Source organism: Neovison vison, chromosome 4 (genome assembly GCF_020171115.1).
Source record: "Neovison vison isolate M4711 chromosome 4, ASM_NN_V1, whole genome shotgun sequence".
Taxonomy (NCBI): domain Eukaryota; kingdom Metazoa; phylum Chordata; class Mammalia; order Carnivora; family Mustelidae; genus Neogale; species Neogale vison.
Window position 1 is genome coordinate 142,663,095 of NC_058094.1, and position 19,464 is coordinate 142,682,558.

The 19,464-nt window shown below is 36.9% G+C and overlaps 1 protein-coding gene across 1 annotated transcript in view; it reads left to right on the forward strand.

The window, feature by feature from the left end:
• The window catches only part of SYPL1 (synaptophysin like 1), a 25,929-nt gene extending 13,106 nt beyond the window's left edge, over positions 1–12,823 (forward strand). Inside the window, exons 2-5 of the mRNA XM_044245823.1 lie at positions 2,793–2,914; positions 4,553–4,760; positions 9,742–9,927; positions 11,370–12,823. Of these exons, the coding sequence (XP_044101758.1) occupies positions 2,793–2,914; positions 4,553–4,760; positions 9,742–9,927; positions 11,370–11,504 (651 nt within the window). The 3' untranslated portion in view covers positions 11,505–12,823. The remainder of the gene's footprint in view (positions 1–2,792; positions 2,915–4,552; positions 4,761–9,741; positions 9,928–11,369) is intronic.
• The last annotated feature ends 6,641 nt before the right edge of the window (positions 12,824–19,464 follow it).

Genomic DNA, 19,464 nt, shown 5'->3' on the forward strand with positions numbered 1-19,464 from the left:
TATCTATTGCCACATAATAAATTACCCCAACCTTAGCTCTTAAGACAGTGGATCAGGAATCTGGGAGCGGTTTAGCCTGAGGGGTTTCAGCCCAGAGTCTCCCTGTTTGCAGTCTAGCTGTTGGCTGGGCTTGAGTCATCTCTAGCACCCAGCTCACTCACAGGGCCTTTGGCAAGCCTGGGATGATACACTTGCAGACTCACTCACATGGTTGCTCATCACAGGAGTCTCACTGTAAGTTGCCTAAGTATCCTCCCAGCATGGCAGCTGGCATCCCCCAGAGCCAGTGATTTCAGAAGAGAAAGGAAGACAAATTGTATTCCCTTTATCACCTAGTCTTGGAAAGGATGGATGTCTCCCATTCCTTAGACCATATTCAATTTACTAGAAGCCATCCACACTTAAAGGGAGGAAAATTAATCTTTGCCTCTTGCAGGGAGGAGTATCAGAGTTTGTGGACATATCTTTAAAAACCACCAAACTCCTTTTCTTGGTGATCTGCAGTGCCAGCTTTGTTAGAATTTCTCTGGTTACACATAGGTCTCTTTCTGGCCTCCTTATTGTCCCATTGGTTAAATTTGTATAACCTGTTTCTGTTTTCTAATCCTAAATGGGTATATGCCCAATTTTGTGGCCTCTGTTTTCATTCATGAACATTTCTATGTAGAGAGTATCCATTCTTCTGTCTTTACCTATGAACGCTTAACTGAAGATTCCAAACTGTGTAGTGGACATTACCTCAGACTCTTCGTATCTGTAACCAGACTCCTTTTCATGTATCTCTGCTCTACAGAAAAAAAAATCTTGATAATTGTGATCCTGGTTATGGCCTGATTCAAGGCCCTGTATTAATCCGTGAGAGGCATTGTATCAGTGTTTAACAGTATAGGCTTTGGAATCAGACCTGCACTGAATTTTATCTGTTTGCTAGATAAATGTGACCCTGAGCAAAACAAAGTCCCTGCCTTTGAGTTTGTGTTCTAGTGAAAAACGGACAAATACTTGAGTACTAATAAACAGTGGTAATTACAGTGGCGGAAAAATAAAGCAGCATGAATTAAGGGAGCAAATACTATGGGTTAGGGCATTATTACTTAATGTAGTGTGGTTAGGAAAGGCCTCTCTGATAAAGTTCTTTTGGAACAGGGAGCTATGAAGTAGGAAGTATTCCAGTCAGAAAGAGTAGCCAGTGCAAAGGCTCTGTAGGAGAAGTTTACCCCTTATCTTTAAGGAATAGCAAGGAGACCCTTTCTTTTTTTTTTTTTTTTTTTTAAGATTTTATTTATTTATTTATTTGACAGGCGGAGATCACAAGTAGGCAGAGAAGCGGGCACAGAGAGAGGAGGAAGCAGGCTCCCTGCTGAGCAGAGAGCCCAATGTGGGGCTCGATCCCAGGACCCTGGGATCATGACCTGAGCTGAAGGCAGAGGCTTTAACCTGCTGAGCCACCCAGGAGCCCCAAGGAGACCCTTTTATATAGAGAAATTTGATAAGGGGAGAAGTAGCAGTCTGATCAGAATTAATAAGGGAAGAAAGGATCTGGTAAACCATTATATGAACTTTGATTTTTATGCAGAGAGAACTCAGAAGCCATTAGAGAATTTTGAGCGGAGGATGTAAAGTTTTCTGCCTTGTATTTTTAAAAGATCACCCTGGTTGATATAGTGACAGTAGACTGAAGGAGGGACAAGGACAGAAGTGGGATTATTTAGAAAGCTGTTGGAATATAATTCAGGCAAGAGGTAATAATGGTGGTTTACATCAGTATGTTGCGATGATGTTGATCAGATTCCAAATATGTTTTTTAAATAGCACCATCAGAATTTGCTGAATGATTGAGCTTTTGGCCACTACACTGTATATTGGTTTTTTTGTTTTGTTTTGTAGAAAATTTAGAAGATTCAAATAGAAAAAGAAATTATTTTTATTTTCTGTTGAGAGCTGACCACTGTTGAAATTTTGATACATTTTTGCCGTGTACATCATATGCCTAGGCATAGACACAATGCGCAATGCATGTGTAAATAAACTTTTTAAAATTAAGCTCTACCCCCAATGTGGGGCTCGAATTCACAACCCTGAGATCAAGAGTTGCATGGTCTACCAGCTGAGCCAGCCAGGCACCCCATAAACAAACTTGATTTGTAATGAATGCTTTTCAGTATCATTAAATATTTGCCAACTTTTTGAAGACTGCATAATGTTCCATCCTATGAATGAATTACATTTTATTTGATTTCATATCAACATTTAGGAAGCTTCCAGTTTTTTCCTGTTATGTATAGCATTTACAAGAACATTGCATTCTTTTAAGTATATGCATGATCAGGAGAACAAATTTCCAAGTACTTTTTGAGACCTGAAAATACTGAAATACTCAAATGTGAAATTGTACAAACTCTTGAAATAGCGTCTCCTCTTTGCTTAAGAGTCTCTTGCCTTAAACAGTTACCATTAAAAATAGTTCTGAATCACCCCCTTTTGATTTTGATACTAATAATACTTCAAGTGAATTTCATACTAATTTAGTAGGTACACTGCAGTATGAACAGAAGTATTATTATATGGGCTCTTATACTAGCTTCTGTATTATATACTCAGGGGAAAAGGAAATCATTTGTTGACAGTTGGAAGTGAAATTTTAAGTGTTTTTCAGCATCTGCATTTAATTTGTAATAAAGAATTTCTAGAACGTTAGTGAGCCTGTTTTTAGTACTATATTTAGGTTTTAATGACCCATGTTTTGGGTACAATAATGCTTCCTCCCCCCTTTTTGGTCTCACTTTGTTTAGATTGCTTCTATCTTTGCTTTTGCCACCTGTGGAGGTTTTAAGGGCAAAACAGAAATTCTGGTGACTTGCTCTAAACTTCATGAAAATAAAACGATTACAGCTGCTTTTGGTTATCCATTCAGGTAAGATATTTGTTTGTTTTTATAGTTGAAAATATTTACTTTCATATTGACTTCTTGAGATTTCCAGCAGTTTGTGTGGGGGGAGAAAATTTTAAATTGCACATATGCTCATTTGGAAGTGGTGATCATTGCTCTTCAAAATGTGGCATGTGGACCAGTGTCTGTCTGCAGACTGTGTCCCTGGCCTGTGAGGAATTAAGTACAGAAAACAAGAGGAAGCATTTAGAAACTTTCATATGACCTTGCCTTGACATTTTTATTCTGTCATCCCACAGTGAATTGAAAATTTAAAAACAAACAGTGACTGCTCCATCACCTTAGCATGAGAGGCCATGATGTGGAAGCAGTCACAGCTTAAGAAAATTTAAATTTCTCGTGTATTTGCAATTACTAAAAAAATAAGTATCCTTTATATAATTTTAAGACATGTATTTAAAGCAAGGAGTTTGTGTTTCTTTATTTTCTTACTCAGGCGAAAATGAGTATTTTGTGAATTCTTCTGTTTAACTTAAGTGTTTATTGAAAAGCTTATTGAGTATGTCCTGTGTTTAAGCCATGGTGTAAATCTTCTTCCATGTACTACTTACCTGACCTCTCTAGGACTCGAAATCTCTAGCCATTGAGTGAGAACTTTTACCTTTTTTTTTTTTTTTTAGATTGTATTTATTTATTTGACAGAGATCACAAGTAGGCAGAGAAGCAGACAGAGAGGGGGGGGAAGCGGGCTCACCGCTGAGCAGAGAGCCTGATGCGGCTCGATCCCAGGACCCTGAGATCATGACCTGAGCCAAAGGCAGAGGCTTTAACCCACTGAGCCACCCAGGCGCCCCAGAACTTTTACCTTTTAAGGTTGTTTTGATGATTAAATATACCCTTAAAGTAAAAATACATCAGATAGTAAGGGCCTGGTAATGAGTCATTGCCACTCCATTTCCCAGCTCTTCACTTAAAAAGTTCCTGTATGAGGAACTGTTATGGCACATTTAGTGATAAGTGTTTTTGCAGTTTATAGATAAGGAAATTTGAAAACAATCTCAAGTTAGCAGCTAATTAATCTAGGGTTAAAATGTGAATCATAGGGGCGCCTGGGTGGCTCAGTGGGTTAAGCCACTGCCTTCGGCTCAGGTCATGATCTCAGGGTCCTGGGATCGAGTCCCACATCGGGCTCTCTGCTCAGCAGGGGGCCTGCTTCCCTTCCTCTCTCTCTGTCTGCTTCTCTGCCTACTTGTGATCTCTCTCTGTCAAATAAATAAATAAAATCTTTAAAAAAAAAATGTGAATCATAATTGACTCTCCTGGTGCTAGTCACATAGACTCTGCCTCCTAGAACAGAATATCATGTCTCAAATTGCAGATTTTTGTATCAGCTCTCTTAATCTGCTAAATTCTTATTGCAGAAAGATAGTTTCTGGGTGTGAAAGTGTTTAATGGAATCTATAGTCTGTCTATCATAAACCAGTTGTAAGGCATAGTTTATGTATATTTCTTAGGAAATTTTAAATTTAAATATTTGAATTTTCTCCTTTTTCTCCCCAAAGGAAAATGTCTGTGATATATTTTGGGAGTGTTTTTTGAAATGTCGTTTTAGTATTCTAGTCCCAAGTCCTTCACAAATTTATTTGAGCCTTTTCTTAATAGGTTGAATGAAGCATCATTTCAGGCATATCCAGATGCAAATGTGTGTGATGTAAATTGGAAAATTTATGTGCTTATCGGAGATTACTCTTCCTCCGCACAATTCTATGTGACATTTGCAGTCTTTGTCTTCCTTTACTGCATTGCTGCTCTTCTGCTCTATCTCGGTTATACGAGCATGTATCGGGATAGTCGAAAACTTCCCATGATTGTAAGTAAACACTTTCTTTTTATTCAAAACTTGTATGTAAGTTATATTTGGAGTTGATGTAGATTTTCTTAGGCTGGAAATGAAAGTCTGTGACATAAACCAGGTAAACGTGTTTTGATCTGTGTTTACCATGAGGTTGAGCTTTCGCTGGTTGTCACGTTGCGCCTGATTCTTTGCACCAGTTTGCAACACCTTCTCTGTACTCTAGGACATTCCGAGGTCTGTTTGTTTCTCAGTCTCACTTTAACCTGGAAAGATCTCAAATATACAGAGTATATTACGTTGCAGGTAGAGAAATTAAGTGGAAATTAATGCCTTTAATTTGGGGAATTGCTGACCATAGTAGTAGTCTCATGATGGTGTTCTACTTTTTTCTCTTTTCTCAAAGACCTCCTTTATGTCTATGCAATGTTTTATTGAGCTTAATAGTCAACATCAGAAATCAGCAAACTGGCTCACAGCCAAATCTGATTCATCGTGGGTTTTATTTATTTTTTTTTTAGTTAATGAAGTTGTTTTTTTGTCATATAACACAGCCATACCTAAACATTTCCATGCTGTCTATAACTGCTTTTATAATACAGTGGCAGAGATAAGTAGTTGTGAGAGAGACCAAATGTATTTACTGTCTGGCCCATTTCAGGAAATGTTTGCTGACTCCTGATCTATATCCCTAAATTCTTTAATTTAAAATCTGACTCAGATAATTATATAAGAATTAGAGAATGCTCACTAGTGATGTTCATGAGCTAATTTCGAATCTTGGAGATGGAAACAAAGGATTCGGAATTGAAATCCTCTAACATCTTTCTTGGCTTCAGGGTCTTCTGAGCTAGAAATAAAAATAATCTCCGAGATTTAAGTAGTAGAATTTCCTCTGGATTATTGGTGCAAATACACATAAGCCGTTCTTTTAAGCTAGAAGTCCATAACAATAGAATAACTACAAAGTCAGTATCAAGTGTTATTGACTTGAAGGGAGAATAGGGGTGCTTTTGAGATACCAGTCATTTATATCTTGAGAAAACTCTGTCATCTGATTATTTGTGAAGTTACTTTAAAGGGAAGGCTAGTTGGGTATGAAAAAATTATTAAATAAGATAACGGGTTTTATTTCTTATTTATTTTTAATTTTTGCTGCCTGGATCATAAGAATACAAATGGTAAGTAAGGAATAAAACAATCTGCTAAAATTATTATTTATTTTGTTTCTTGTAACTGAGAAAAGATTCTTAAACCTGACGTTTTAATAAAATATTTTCTTGGACGTCTTTCAAAAAGATGGGCATCAACTATTTTAATTTGCAGTGCTTAACCAACAGAAATTACATATGAAGAATCTGTAACCTCTGTAGACTTTCCAAGACTTACTTAAAAAGGAAAGGTAGAGGGGCACCAGGGTGGCCCAGTCAGTTAAGCCTCAGCCTTCAGCTTGGGTCATGATGATCTCAGGGTCCTAGAATCAAGTCCCATCTCAGACTCCCCACTTAACCAGGAGTCTGCTTCTCCCTCTCCCTCTGCCCCTTTGCACCATTTGTGCTTTCTCCCTCTCTTTCTGTCAAGTAATTAAAATTTTTTTAAAAAGTGTGGGGGGTGGGTGGAACTGTGGAGCACCTGGGTGGCTCAGTCATCTAACTCTTGATTCAACTCTTGTGCTGATCCAACTCAGCATCCAGCTATTGATCTCAGTTCCGGTCTTGATCTCAGGGTCCTGAGTTCATGTCCTACACTGGAGGGGTATTCAAGCTCCCTGTGGAGCCTACTTTGAGAAGTAGAAAAAAAAGGAATTGTGATTATCATATAGATACTATCTCCTGTTAAAATTCTTTATAATTTAAATACTAAATGAAGACAGTATTTAACTGTATTTAATGACAGTATTCTTGCCATTTTGTCATTATCCCGGAAACTTTCAAGTAACTCTAGAATGAGCCTTTTATTTTTCATATTTTGTTTAGTGAGCTTTTAAAATCACACTTTCTAAGGCAGCACCTGAATCTATTTTTGTAGAGGGTTTTTCTATTAAAACTGTAAAACTGATCTAGGTGCATCATTCAGAAAATCAAAAGAAATTTTCCATCTTGGAGTGATCAGTTAGTGGTTATAGATAATCCAGAACTAGCCCTTTAAGTATTTTTGTTGTTGTTGATACAGTATATAAAGGATGCTTGTCTGTAAAAATTCAAGCTTCTAAATTAAATTTTGAATTCTACTTTTAATTTAACCATATAAATGTAAAACAAATTTTCTTGAGAAACCAAATTTAAAATATAGCCAAATAGGACATTTTTTTAAAAAGTACACTTTGTTAATGAGGACATGCCTTTTTCGCAATGTTCTCAATTCTCTACTAAAGGTATTTCTAGGAGCATTTCAATTGTGGCATTTTAACTTCCCTTTTTAAGTAAATATAGCTTTTTTTTTTTTTTTTTAAATAGCAGGAACTTAAGGGTGCTAGGCCATGTGGAGAATCAGAAATATCCAAAAACCTGAAACCAAACAAAGATAAAGTATCCCAAATCCTAAACACCTGTCATGAATCCTATCCCACCTCGTTGGTGGGACCAAGGCAGCTACCGTTGGTGCATTGCAGAACTGTGGCTGGGCCGCATCCTAAAAAGAGAATCCTGAGTAGGACAGAGATGATCTTCAGAGGCCTTCATTTCTCCCACCTCTCCCTCACCCTAAGGTGACTGTGTGCATCATTTTCAGAAAAGTTCCCCTGCTTTTGAAGTATAAGAATGTCATGCGAGCAGCAGAGAAGGTTTTTTGTTTTTTTATTTTTATTTATTTATTTTATTTTAAAGATTTTGTTTATTTATTTGTCAGAGAGAGAGTGCTCAAGTACACAGGCAGACATAGTGGCAGAGGGAGAAGCAGGCTCCCCGCTGAGCAAGGAGCCCTATGTGGGCCTCAATCCCAGGACGCTGGGATCATGACCTGAGCCAAAGGCAGTCCCTTAACCTACTGAGCCACCCAGGCGTACCGCAGCAAAGAAGGTTTAAAGAGCATTGTCAGAAAAACATCAAGAGTGTTTTTTAATTAGGAAGTTGGAAGAAAGAAACCTGGAAATTAAAAGGACTTGACATACATGGGCCAAAGCTATGAACTTCAGCCCAGAGGGAACTTGTTTAAGGTGTGATAATTCTATACTATTTATCAGTTTTCCAAAAGGCACTGTGTTTCCAGCACAATTTCTGTTTCTAGAAAATACCTACCTGCAGCGAAAGTACAGCTGGGTGCAGAAGTGAAAAGCAGAGTACTCCGACAGTGCAAAACATGGAAGTCACATTTCTGTCCTTTTTTCTTTGATCTACATGGGTTTTTTTTTTTTTAGATTTTATTTATTTATTTGACAGAGAGAGAGAGATCACAAGTAGGCAGAGAGGCAGGCAGAGAGAGAGAGGAAGGGAAACAGGCTCCCCGCTGAGCAGAGAGCCCGATGCAGGGCTCCATCCCAGAACCCTGAGATCATGACCTGAGCCGAAGGCAGAGGCTTAACCCACTGAGCCACCCAGGCGCCCCTGATCTACATTTTTTTTAAAAGAGTATCGGGAGCAGTGGAAAGCTCAAATGCAAAACGCAAATACCTCCTTGTAAAATTAGTCATTGTTTTGGTTTTCTGATCACAAGCCATTTATTCATTGCCATCTTGACCTGGTGGACAAGCTATATATAGTAGAGTTTCTGTATGTCATAAGTGGTTACTCGTGTTTAGTCTCAATAAATGACTAAAAGCTGGTTGGAAAAAGTAATTAAAAACCAATCAGATTTATTTGGGATGGGGGTAGGGAACCACTTTTCTGATAAGCTCCAAAACCCATTTCTGAGATTTTTGCTGCAGATGTATAAGAACTTGTAGCTCTGGGTGTACCTGAATGCTAAGAATATGTAACATTAAAAGATAGCAATTTTACATTATTCCCACTTTGGTGGTTCATTTAAAGGAAGTATTATATTATACAAATGCATTATTTAAAAAGTCTTTAGATTTTTGTAACCAATGCTGGTCAACAAAATTTTAGTTCCCCAGCAAAATAGATTGAGTAAAGAGAAAACATTTTTTTCTTTCTTCATCTTATTCAATAAGAAATTGTCCAGAATATTTAGAACTTTAGTCCTGTTCTTGAAAATGTAATAAATAGCAAAGACTTTAGAAGGAAATTACTAGTGAGAAGATGCCTTGAGAGATTATTTTTTGTGTCCTTAATATAATGAGTATTCTTAAAATTTTAGGGTCATGAATTTCAAAAGAAATAAGTCATCCTAGATTCGTGCTTTTCACCATTTCATTATCCAGCTCATAGACAGTTGGGTTTTTTTTTTTAATTTTTTTATTTGAATTCCTTCCAGTCATGGGGAATTGGATTTAACTGAAGTTAGAGTTTTGCCAGAAAAGTACGAGAAAGCAGGAGAAGTTGAGGGAGTTGAGTGTGTGCAGGGGGTTGTAAGATGGACCTTAGAATAGAAATTAAACGGGAAATGAGAGCCTGAGTGAGGTTGAGAGACAGTAAAGTGGTAAAATAAGATTGTAGTCCCAGCGGAGTCCAAGGATTTTTGAAGTTGGGGTGCCTAAAGGAGCATGCGCTGGAAAGAGAGATGAGACTAGGAAGTGGGTGAGGTGAAACTGGGATTATGAGGGGAGAGAGTTCTTGGTGATAACAGGGTGTGCGGTGTGATCCTGGCAGTGAGTGGCTTAGTCAAGGCTGTGGTAACGGCTACGTGAAACTAAGTTCTAGTGTCAAAATCTGAGACTGCTGAGTAGATGACTGAGTTTTGTTCACTGCTCAGGCAGTATGCTAGTCATGCTAAACAGCGATGTGTCCAATGCTGACTATGACCTTTTTTTATAAAGTATGTCATGTAGACCATTTCTCAGTACCATAGAGTTCACTGTGATCTCAGTTCCATCATGAATTTGAAGTATAGTATTTTTAAATTAACTCTTCATCATTAACTCATACTTTTTTTTTTACTTTAGGACTTTGTTGTTACTCTTGTTGCCACTTTTCTGTGGTTGGTGAGCACTTCAGCCTGGGCTAAAGCTCTTACAGATATTAAAATAGCTACTGGTCATGGCATTGTAAAGGAACTTAAGCCTTGCGTTGGAGAAGTGATGTGTTATTTTGGCTCTGTGACTAGTATGGGATCCTTAAATGTATCTGTGGTATGTATGTGGTTTTTATAAGATACTTTATTTCACTTAGAAAAACCAAAAACCTTACTAGTGGTAAAGGAAAGCAATAGATTTTAATCTGTCTCTCGATGAATGTATTGTTTGCATGTTTGCTAAGATATCAGAACCCTAGCTACCAGATAGTTGTTACCTTTATAACAATGGAGAAAAGTTTTTCAGGAAAATTATTACTTGTTAACAGGTTTGAACAAGATCGTGATTGAGTCTTTCTTTTCATTAAAATTGACTAGGCAAGCCTGAAAGGCACTAATAGTCATCACTAACATTTATAAAGACTACGTGTCAGGCATTGTGCTAAGGGCATTACATTACACTCATCTTGTTTAACTTATCCAGTAACCCAAAGAGAAATGTGGGAGATAGGATTATTATCTTCATTTTCCAATTGGGAAAAAAATGTAGGTCATGTATTAATTTGCTGAAGGTAACACAGCTGGTAAGTTGGCAAGTAGGGTGGGGACCAGATCCAACTTAGTGCTGGTTCTCTGGTCTGACCTGCTCTAGGTCTATGAAAGTAGTACTTTTATGGTTTCTTAAGTGATCTAAAAAAAAATCGGTATATATAAATTTAAATAATATTTAATCTGTTTTGCCAAAATACAGATAAATGTATTGCTAAATATGTTCTTAATAATACAGCATATTTTATGTTTAAGGAAGTCCTCTATCTTTTCAAGAAAATGTTTTTCCATGGATAAAGCCAGCATACCTTGTAATGCAATTTGGTCAGATTTTTGTGTTACCACTTTGTGATTTAAGTGTCTTTTTTTTGCATTTATATTGACCGTGATCTGAGATCGACAGTTTCAGAAATGTCAGCTTTGTAACTGGGAAAAATAATTCCTTTTACGTTGATTAATGCAGGATGTGATGTAAAGATCTTGTGTGACTCCTTTTCTCTTCTGGCTGCAGCTGTTGGGGTAGGAGAGATAGTAAGCGGTAGGGAAAAAAGAAAGGATATAGGAAAAGATACCCAGTGGCAGGTTATAACCATTCAGATGGAGAAAAGTGAAAGCCCCCAAAGAAGGCAGCATGGATTCCTGTTCCTCTTCACCTGAAAGCACTAAAGTCTAATTGCAAAGTAATAATAGGGTTTTGCTTATTTTTCTCAGATTTAATCCCATTTTCTTGGTAATGTTGAGCATGCAAAGATAAGCTTTCTTTTAGTCGTAATTTTATATGTTACAGATTTAGAGATGTTAGCTTTATTTCATTGGGAGTAGTCATTATCTATACAAACTCAGCATTGAAATGGAAAGTCTTCTTTTTTTATTCTACTTTACATGTAGTTTACATTTTAATTGAAATAATGCTATACTGCCTGGAAATGTTAAATATTCAAAGGAAAACTAAGATGGGTATAAATTTTTAAGTAGATAATAGATTTTCATGTTTACTTTTCTCTTCCTTAGATCTTCGGCTTTCTGAATCTGATACTTTGGGGAGGAAATGCGTGGTTTGTGTACAAAGAGACCAGTTTACACAGTCCATCAAGCACTTCGGCTTCCCACAGCCAAGGAGGTATTCCACCTCCTTCTGGAATGTAATTAAAAGGAGAAGTACACTGTGTGAAATATACGTCTATATTATGACCTGTTGCCAACATCTTGAGAAGCATTATTTGTTTCTAATAAAAGTAATGGCTTTTTCAATAAATTGGTGGGTTTAAAATTTTGCTGCTTTTTTATATAAAGCCTATGCCTTTCCTAGAGATTTAAGATGTAAATGTATTCTCACATGTAAATTTGAAAATTCAGGGGCCTATTATGAGATGATACACATTTTTAAATGACTGGTTTATTTCTTTACTAAGTTGTTTGCCTTCCAAAGTGTTTACACCTTAAGCCTTAACATATATCTTCACTCAGAAAAGAGTTACATTTTCATATCATAATAGGAAGAAAATCTCTATTTGGAATAGACACTACTGCAAGTTTGTACAGATCATATACCTAAAACCTGTCTTTGTTTAAGAAAGCCTTGATTACGTAAATCATATTTAGAAAAACATTTAGTTCAGAATTTGTATCTGAACATTGTTTATATGGTATGAAAAATTTTTAATTGCAAAGACTGGTTGTATGTTTTATTTCTGTTTTCCTAAGCGACCTACAGTACTTAATAGGTGTACTAAAACTGTTTTGGGGAACGGGGTTTGGAAATTTCTAACAGATGTATAGTTAATTTAGTGATTCTGTCGCGTGAGGCATAAGCTTCCATTATGCTGGTTGTTTAATAGACTTGCTGTATAAGTAGAAAGAACACAGTTCAGCTAGATATTTTCATACGTACGGGCATTACTCTCAGTGGTATTTGTTTGCTGTCCTTCGTTGCTCATCCTACTTAAGTGCAGGCTGAGACATGGTCTCCTTGCAGGTGGAGTAAGATAAGCCACCTGTTTTTGCAGACCCTTTCACAGGGTTAAAAAAAAATTAAGATTTGCCTTTTACTTTGGAAACATTTAACATTTAGATTCAATGAAGTTGCTATTTTGAGTGTAGCATTGATATTTGTGAAAATAAATGCAATTTGGAGTTCATGTTTCTTAATGTTCGTTCTTATTTCATAAATAGATCATTAAGGAATTATGCATCATAAAGAGAAATTTAAGTGAGCTGTATTATGGGTGCACTGTCTTTGTACACACATTTGGGTATATTCTGAATACAGGGATTATTCACATTTTGCTTCCTAATCTTTTTGTTGTACAGGGAGGGATTTCTTGTTCTTACCACATGATTGTTTATATGTGAAGCACACCTTGCTGTTGCCTTTTTTTTGTTGTTGCGTTTGTTCATGACAAGAATTGTCAATATGAGAATGTATATCTTTGATGCAACAAACTTAATAAAGAAGTTAAAAGAAAGAGTGCACTGATTGTTATATTACAAAGAAGCTTTCATCTTAAAGGCAGGAACAATGCAAAATGGAACTCATTTCCAAAGTAGAAATAATTCTTTTAAATGTTCGGCAGGAAATAAAAGAGACAAAAAAATGCTTTGGAGACCCTGGTTCTATCCTTTTTTCTTTCAGTCTTGTTTTAAAAATGCTTATGTGTAAATTTCAGGTTAAGTTTTTCTGATGAACTTTCTCATTGATTGTCCACAAAGGTTCTGGATTAAGAGTGTATTCTCTGGAACCAAACTGCCTGAATTTGAATCTTGGCTTCCCCATGTACTAGCTGTTAACTTTAGGCAAATTACTTACCTTTCATGTGCCTCAATTTGCTTATCTGAAAAATAGGATTAAGTATTGACCTCAAAGACTGTTCTTGAGAATGAATTGAGTTAGTAAGTATTAAGTCCTTAGAACAGTATTCAGCAGTAGGTCCTTTATAAATGTTGGCTATGATTACTAATGTTTGATAGATTCTGATACAGAGATTCTTAACCTGGAGTCTCTAGAGCTGGAGAAGGGAATGTGGTGGTCTTGGGCAGAAAGGCAAGGTAAGCTTCAGGATTTTATAGATCTCCCTTTCTGTTCCTCAGAGTCCTGGATGTTTTTAGCATTTATTTTTCTGTTGGTGGTAGTTGTACATAAAGTTAATGATATTGAAACTTAATAGCTATTGAGATTACAGCAAATTCGGGAAGGAGTCCATTCCGTTGCTTTTTCACTTTCCAATTTTGATTGTGATTTTGCATCAACATCACAGGGTTAAGCAGTTTATAGGATAATTTCCAGAACAGAAGAATAAAATGCTTTGGGATGCCTGGCTGACTCTTAATCTCAGGGTTGTGAGTTGGAGCCCCACGTTGTGTATAGAAAGTACTTAAAATAAATCTTTTTTTTTTCTTTAAAGTAAAAGCTTTGACTTACTAGGTGATAGGTTGCAGAGAATTATTTATAAACATCATTACTAATGTTTTTGTGAATTCAGGTCATTTGGATAAGGATACTTAGAGTAATTTTTAACCTGCTATAAATGTTAAGGGCAGTGGTGCTTGTTATGTCCTTTATGTTTCACACTTAATTTAAATTTTTTTAATTATATAATATTTCAGATAGATAAGTATGACCAAGTCCCCCTACCACTAGATCGAACAAATTACAACATTTTGTTTTATTTGTGTCAGATTTGGTTTTGACTTTTTAAGGAAATCAAACATTATAGATACAGCCTTTTCCTTACTGAAATATAAATTTTTTGTACTTTCACTATTACAAGATAATACTGAAATAAACATTTTTGTGAGATGTGTAAAGGCTTCTGTAGGACATACCACTAGGAGTAGAACTGTTGGAATGTGAAATAATTCACATTTTCAGATATAACTTAGATATTACAACTTGGTCAGTAAAGTGCCTGTACCAGTTCAGTTCTCCCACCAACAATACGTAAGAATTCCTGTTGCCCATATTCTTACCAATGTGGCATAACCTTGCAACTTGATGTTGTTGGACTGTTGCCAATCTGATGGGTTTGAAATAGTGTTTCTGGTGTGTTTTTAATCTGTATTTCTCTAATGACTATAGAGGTTCATGATCTTTCTGTATTTAATGGACATTTAGTTTTCTCCTACTCGGAATTGCATATTCATATCTTTTGCCAGTTTTTCTATTGTGGTGTTTCTTTCTCCTATAGATTTGAGGTGTTCTTTATTCTGGATACTAATTCCTTGACATTTATATAGATTGCAGCTGTCCTCTCCTTGCCCATGGCTTGTGTTTTCACTTTATGATTTTTTGTCATAGAAGTTTTTTGGTTTTGGGGGGGGATTATTAATGATTTTATTTGTTTATTTGACAGAGAAAGACACAGCGAGAGAGGGAACACAAGCAGGGGGAGTGGGAGAGGGAGAAGCAGGCTTCCCGCCAAGCAGGGAGCCTGATGCGGGGCTCGATCCTCGGACCCTGGGATCATGACCTGAGCCGAAGGCAGACACCCAACAACTGAGACACCCAGGCACCCCTGTCATACAAAAGGTTATTTTAACTCTGATTTAACTTCCTTCATGATTTGTGCTTACTGTGTCTTAAGAAATTTTCAATATGTTTTCTGAATGTTAGATTTGTTTTTACTTTTAGATCTTTAAGCCATTGGCAGTGTATTTTTGTATATAGTTTGAGATAGGGATCTAATTTTTGTATTTTTCAATACTCATACCCAATTTTCATACTACCCTGTATTTAAAAGTTCATCTTCTAGGGGGCGCCTGGGTGACTCAGTCAGTTAAGCAGCCAGCTCTTGGTTTTGGCTTAGGTCATGATCTCAGTCAGGGTCCTGGGATCAAGCCCTGCCTTGGGCTCCGTGCTCAGGGGGGAATCTACTTAGGGATACTTTCTCTCCCTTCCTCTCCCTCTCCCTTCTCCCACTACCTTGCCCCCTTCATTTGTGCTCTCGCTCTCTAAAGTAAATAAATAAATCTTAAAAATAATAAGTAAAAAATAAGGGACACCTGAGTGGTGCAGTTGATTAAGTGTCTGACTCTTGGTTTCTGCTCAGTTGGTGATCTCAGGGTCCTCAGGTGGAGCCCCCACATTGGGCTCCAGGCTCAGCACAGAGTCTGCTTGAGATTCTCTCTTTTTCTGTCCCCAGTCCCTGTGTACACACGATTCTTCTCTCTCAAATAAGTAAATCTTTTTTTTAAAAAAGATTTTATTTATTTATTTGACAGAGAGAAATCACAAGTAGATGGAGAGGCAGGCAGAGAGAGAGAGAGAAGCAGGCTCCCTGCTGAGCAGAGAGCCCGATGCGGAACTCGATCCCAGGACCCTGAGATCATGACCTGAGCCGAAGGCAGCGGCTTAACCCACTGAGCCACCCAGGTGCCCCTCAAATAAGTAAATCTTTAAAAAAAATAAAATAAAAGTTCATCTTTTAGTCACCTCTGTCATATATCAAGTTTTCGTATTAATTGTAACTCTCTGTGTGCTCTAGACCAGCACCATATCTAGCCCTAGATATGAATTAATAAGAATTACTGTCTGATAGGGTAAGTACCAGAGCACCATCATTATTTTTACTCAGTTGTCTCAGCTATTGTGAGCCCTGTACTCTTTTGTATAAATTTTAGGATCAGCTGGTCAAGTTCCCAAAAACCTTTGTGGGACCTCAGTTGAAAAGAGTTGCATTCAATTAATAGATCAACTTAGGGAGATGATCACATTTATAATACTGAGGCTTTGTATTTATGAACACAGTGTATCTCTCCATTTAGGTCTTTCATATCTATCAATTGTAATTTTCTACATAAGGATTTAGACTTACATCTATGTGTCTTATAGTCTTATTATACATCATAACAGTTAAGTTATAGTCTATATTATCATTTTCATTGCTGTTCTACAGGGCTTCTGACTTACCTATTGACTTTCTACAAGGTAACCTTTCTAAGCCTAGTTAATTTTAATAATTTGTAGATTCTCCTACTTTTTATGTGGAAAATATTGACATACAAAAATAATTTCTTCATTTTGTTTGGAAACTAAACCTTTTTTCTCCTATTATCTTTCTCTGATTATAGTTGCATAGTGATTATTATTGAAATCTGTGAAAAATAGGAACTATATGTTCATTTGAAAATATAATAGCATTTTGTTTCAGAATAGCAAACATAATACAAATTTATACCATCTTGTATCTTGGTCATCCTAGTAATATACAAAATTTGATCAATATCAACAATTCTTGCATTGTGGAATAAATGAAAGTACCAGTTAAGGGGCGCCTGTGTGGCTCAGTCAGTTAAGTTTCTGCCTTTGGCTCAGGTCATGCTCTCAGGACTCTGGGATCGAGCCCTGCATTGGGTCCCCTGCTCAGCAGGGAGCCTGCTTCTCCCTCTCTACCCTTTTTCCTGCTCCCCACCCCCAGCTCGTACTTGCTCTCACTCTCTCTGTCAAATAAATCTTCAAAAAAAAAAAAAAGTTGAATTGACCAAAATAAGATAATAATTACATGTTATATTTTGCAACACAGCCATCAGAGTGAATTTCTTATTACTATAATTTGGATTTTGCTTGTACAAAATGGAACCTTGCTTGCTAGTCAAATTTGAAAAATATAGTTAATACAGTTTATTAAAAACAGTTTCATTCAGGTATAACTGACATATCATAATTTACAAATCCAGAGCATACAATTTAACAAATCTTTATGTATCTGTGAAACTGTCACCACATCAAGATAATAAATCTATAGAAGTCAAACCCAGCATGTTCTCATCACCCTTGGTAAGCCCTTTCACCCATCCATCCCACTTATTTCCCAGCAGCCGTGGATCTTTGTCACTGTTAGTTTGCATTTTCTAGAGTTGTATATAAATGTTGGATTTATATACAGTATTTATTTTAAATGTTGGATTCATACAGTATTTATTCTTTTTGCGGGACTTCTTTCACCCAGCAGAATTAGAGATCCATGTTGTGTATCAACAACCCATTCCTTTTTGGTGCTGAGTGTTGTTCCATTATACACCATTGGTGTACATGTTCACCTGGTAGATATTAGGGCTCTTTCCAGTTTGAGGCTAATACAAGTAAAGTTGCTAAGAATGTCGACATAAACGGCTTTTTATGGACATATGTCACCCTCAGGGGTCAATAGCTAGGAGTGGGATAGCTGAATTACACGTTATGTTTAACCTTTTAAGAAATGCCATGGTGGTTTTAGCATTCTGAATTCCCACCAGCAATGTGTGAGAGTTGAGTTCTTTCACATCTCCGTCAACACTTAGCATGGTCAGTCTTTTCATTTAGCCATTCTAATGGGCATGGATCTCATTGTGGTTCTCGCTTGCATTTCTGTGATGGCTAATGATGTGGAGCATGTTTTCATGTGCTCATGGGCCATTTGCATATCTTTAAGTAATCTGTTCAAAACTTTTGCCCGCGGATTGTGTTTTGTTTACTGAGTTTTGAGGCTTCTTAGATAGTCCATTGTTGAACTTGTCATTTCATTCTGAGTTTTTCAGAGAGCACAGGTTTTTAATGTTTTTTAAAGATTTGTTTTGTTGTTGTTAACTAATCTCTACACCCAGCACAGGGATCAGACTCATAACCCTGCAGTCAGAAGGCACATGCTCTACTGACCCAGGCAGCCACGTACCCCACAGGTTTTTAATTTTGATGAATTCAAATGTATTGTGTTTTCCTTACAGATTTTGCTTTTGGCGTTGCATCTGTAAAATCTTTGTTTAACCCAAGGTCAAAAATATTTTTTTCTCTAGAAGTTTTATAGGTTGGGGTTTTACATTTTGGACTACGGCGCATTTTGAGTTTAGTTTTATGAGTGCATAGTATTGATCAAAGTTACTTTTTTTTTTTGGCCGGTGGTTACAGCACCACTTGCTGAAAAACTGTCCTTCCTCCAGCAAATTTTTTTTACACCTTTGTTTAAAAAAAAAAAAGTCCATATATGTGTGTCAATTGCACTGTATTCTGTTTCACTGACCCATTTGTCTGTGTTGACTGTTGGAACTTTGTAAGTGTTGGAATCAGGTAGCGTGAGTCCTGCAACTTTTTTTTTTCTAAGTTGTCTCTGCTGATAGAGGTCTTGTATTTCCATGTGAATGTTAGAATCAGCTCAGTTTCTACAAAAATGCCTGTTGGGGTTTTGACTGGAATTGTGTTGAGCCTATGGATAATTCAGAAAGAACTGACATATTGAGGCTTCGACTTGTGAACATGGTGTAACTCTCCATTTATATAAGTGTTTAATTTCTCTCAGCAGTGTTTTGTAGTTTTTAGTGTACAGAGTCTTACATGGTTTTTCAGATTTATCCCTCATAGTTAATATTTTTATGCCATTGTAATCATATTTTTATATAGAAACATAATTTTTCTGCATATTAATCTTATATGCTAAACTGACTTATACTAGTAGATGCAAACTACCTCGTGTTTCCATCCAAGGTGCAGTCTGAGTCCCTGTCACAGTCCCATTAGCCATCATCATAATCCCGGGACATCAAAATGACATATTCCTCATTGGTTCTGCAGAAGCTTCTTAGGAAGATTTTTCATCTGACTCATCCACTGATTAGCAGCTGTCAGGGTCACTTTGGAGCCAGAAGAAATGCAGAATCTCAGGCCTCCCTCCAGAGCTGCTGAACCTGACTCTGCGCTGGAACATTTCTCTGATGTTTTCATGTATAGTAAAGGTGAAGTAGCATTGCTTCCTGTCAACAGAAGGCAACACGGCAGATCCTATACTCCTGGGCCAATCTGCAAAACCGGTTTTGTGTGTAATTTATCGAAAGGAGTCTCAAGCCATTATCCCGTATAAGAACTATAAAGACTTTTATGCCCGATGCTAGGTTGTTTGAAGAAATGCAGAAATTGATTTACATACGTTTCAGTCTTTTTACAGGATGTATTGATTCATCATCAGAGCTGAGAAGGCAGTTATTAGACCCAGATAGAGGTCTCAAATAAGTGAATAGGACCTTAGTCACAATACCATCCTCAAGAACCAGGATCTCCCCCATTACACTTCATTCCCTCACCTCCTTAACCCAACCCTTCTGCCAATATTCTTGACTTCCTCACCTAGCAGATTGCCAACCA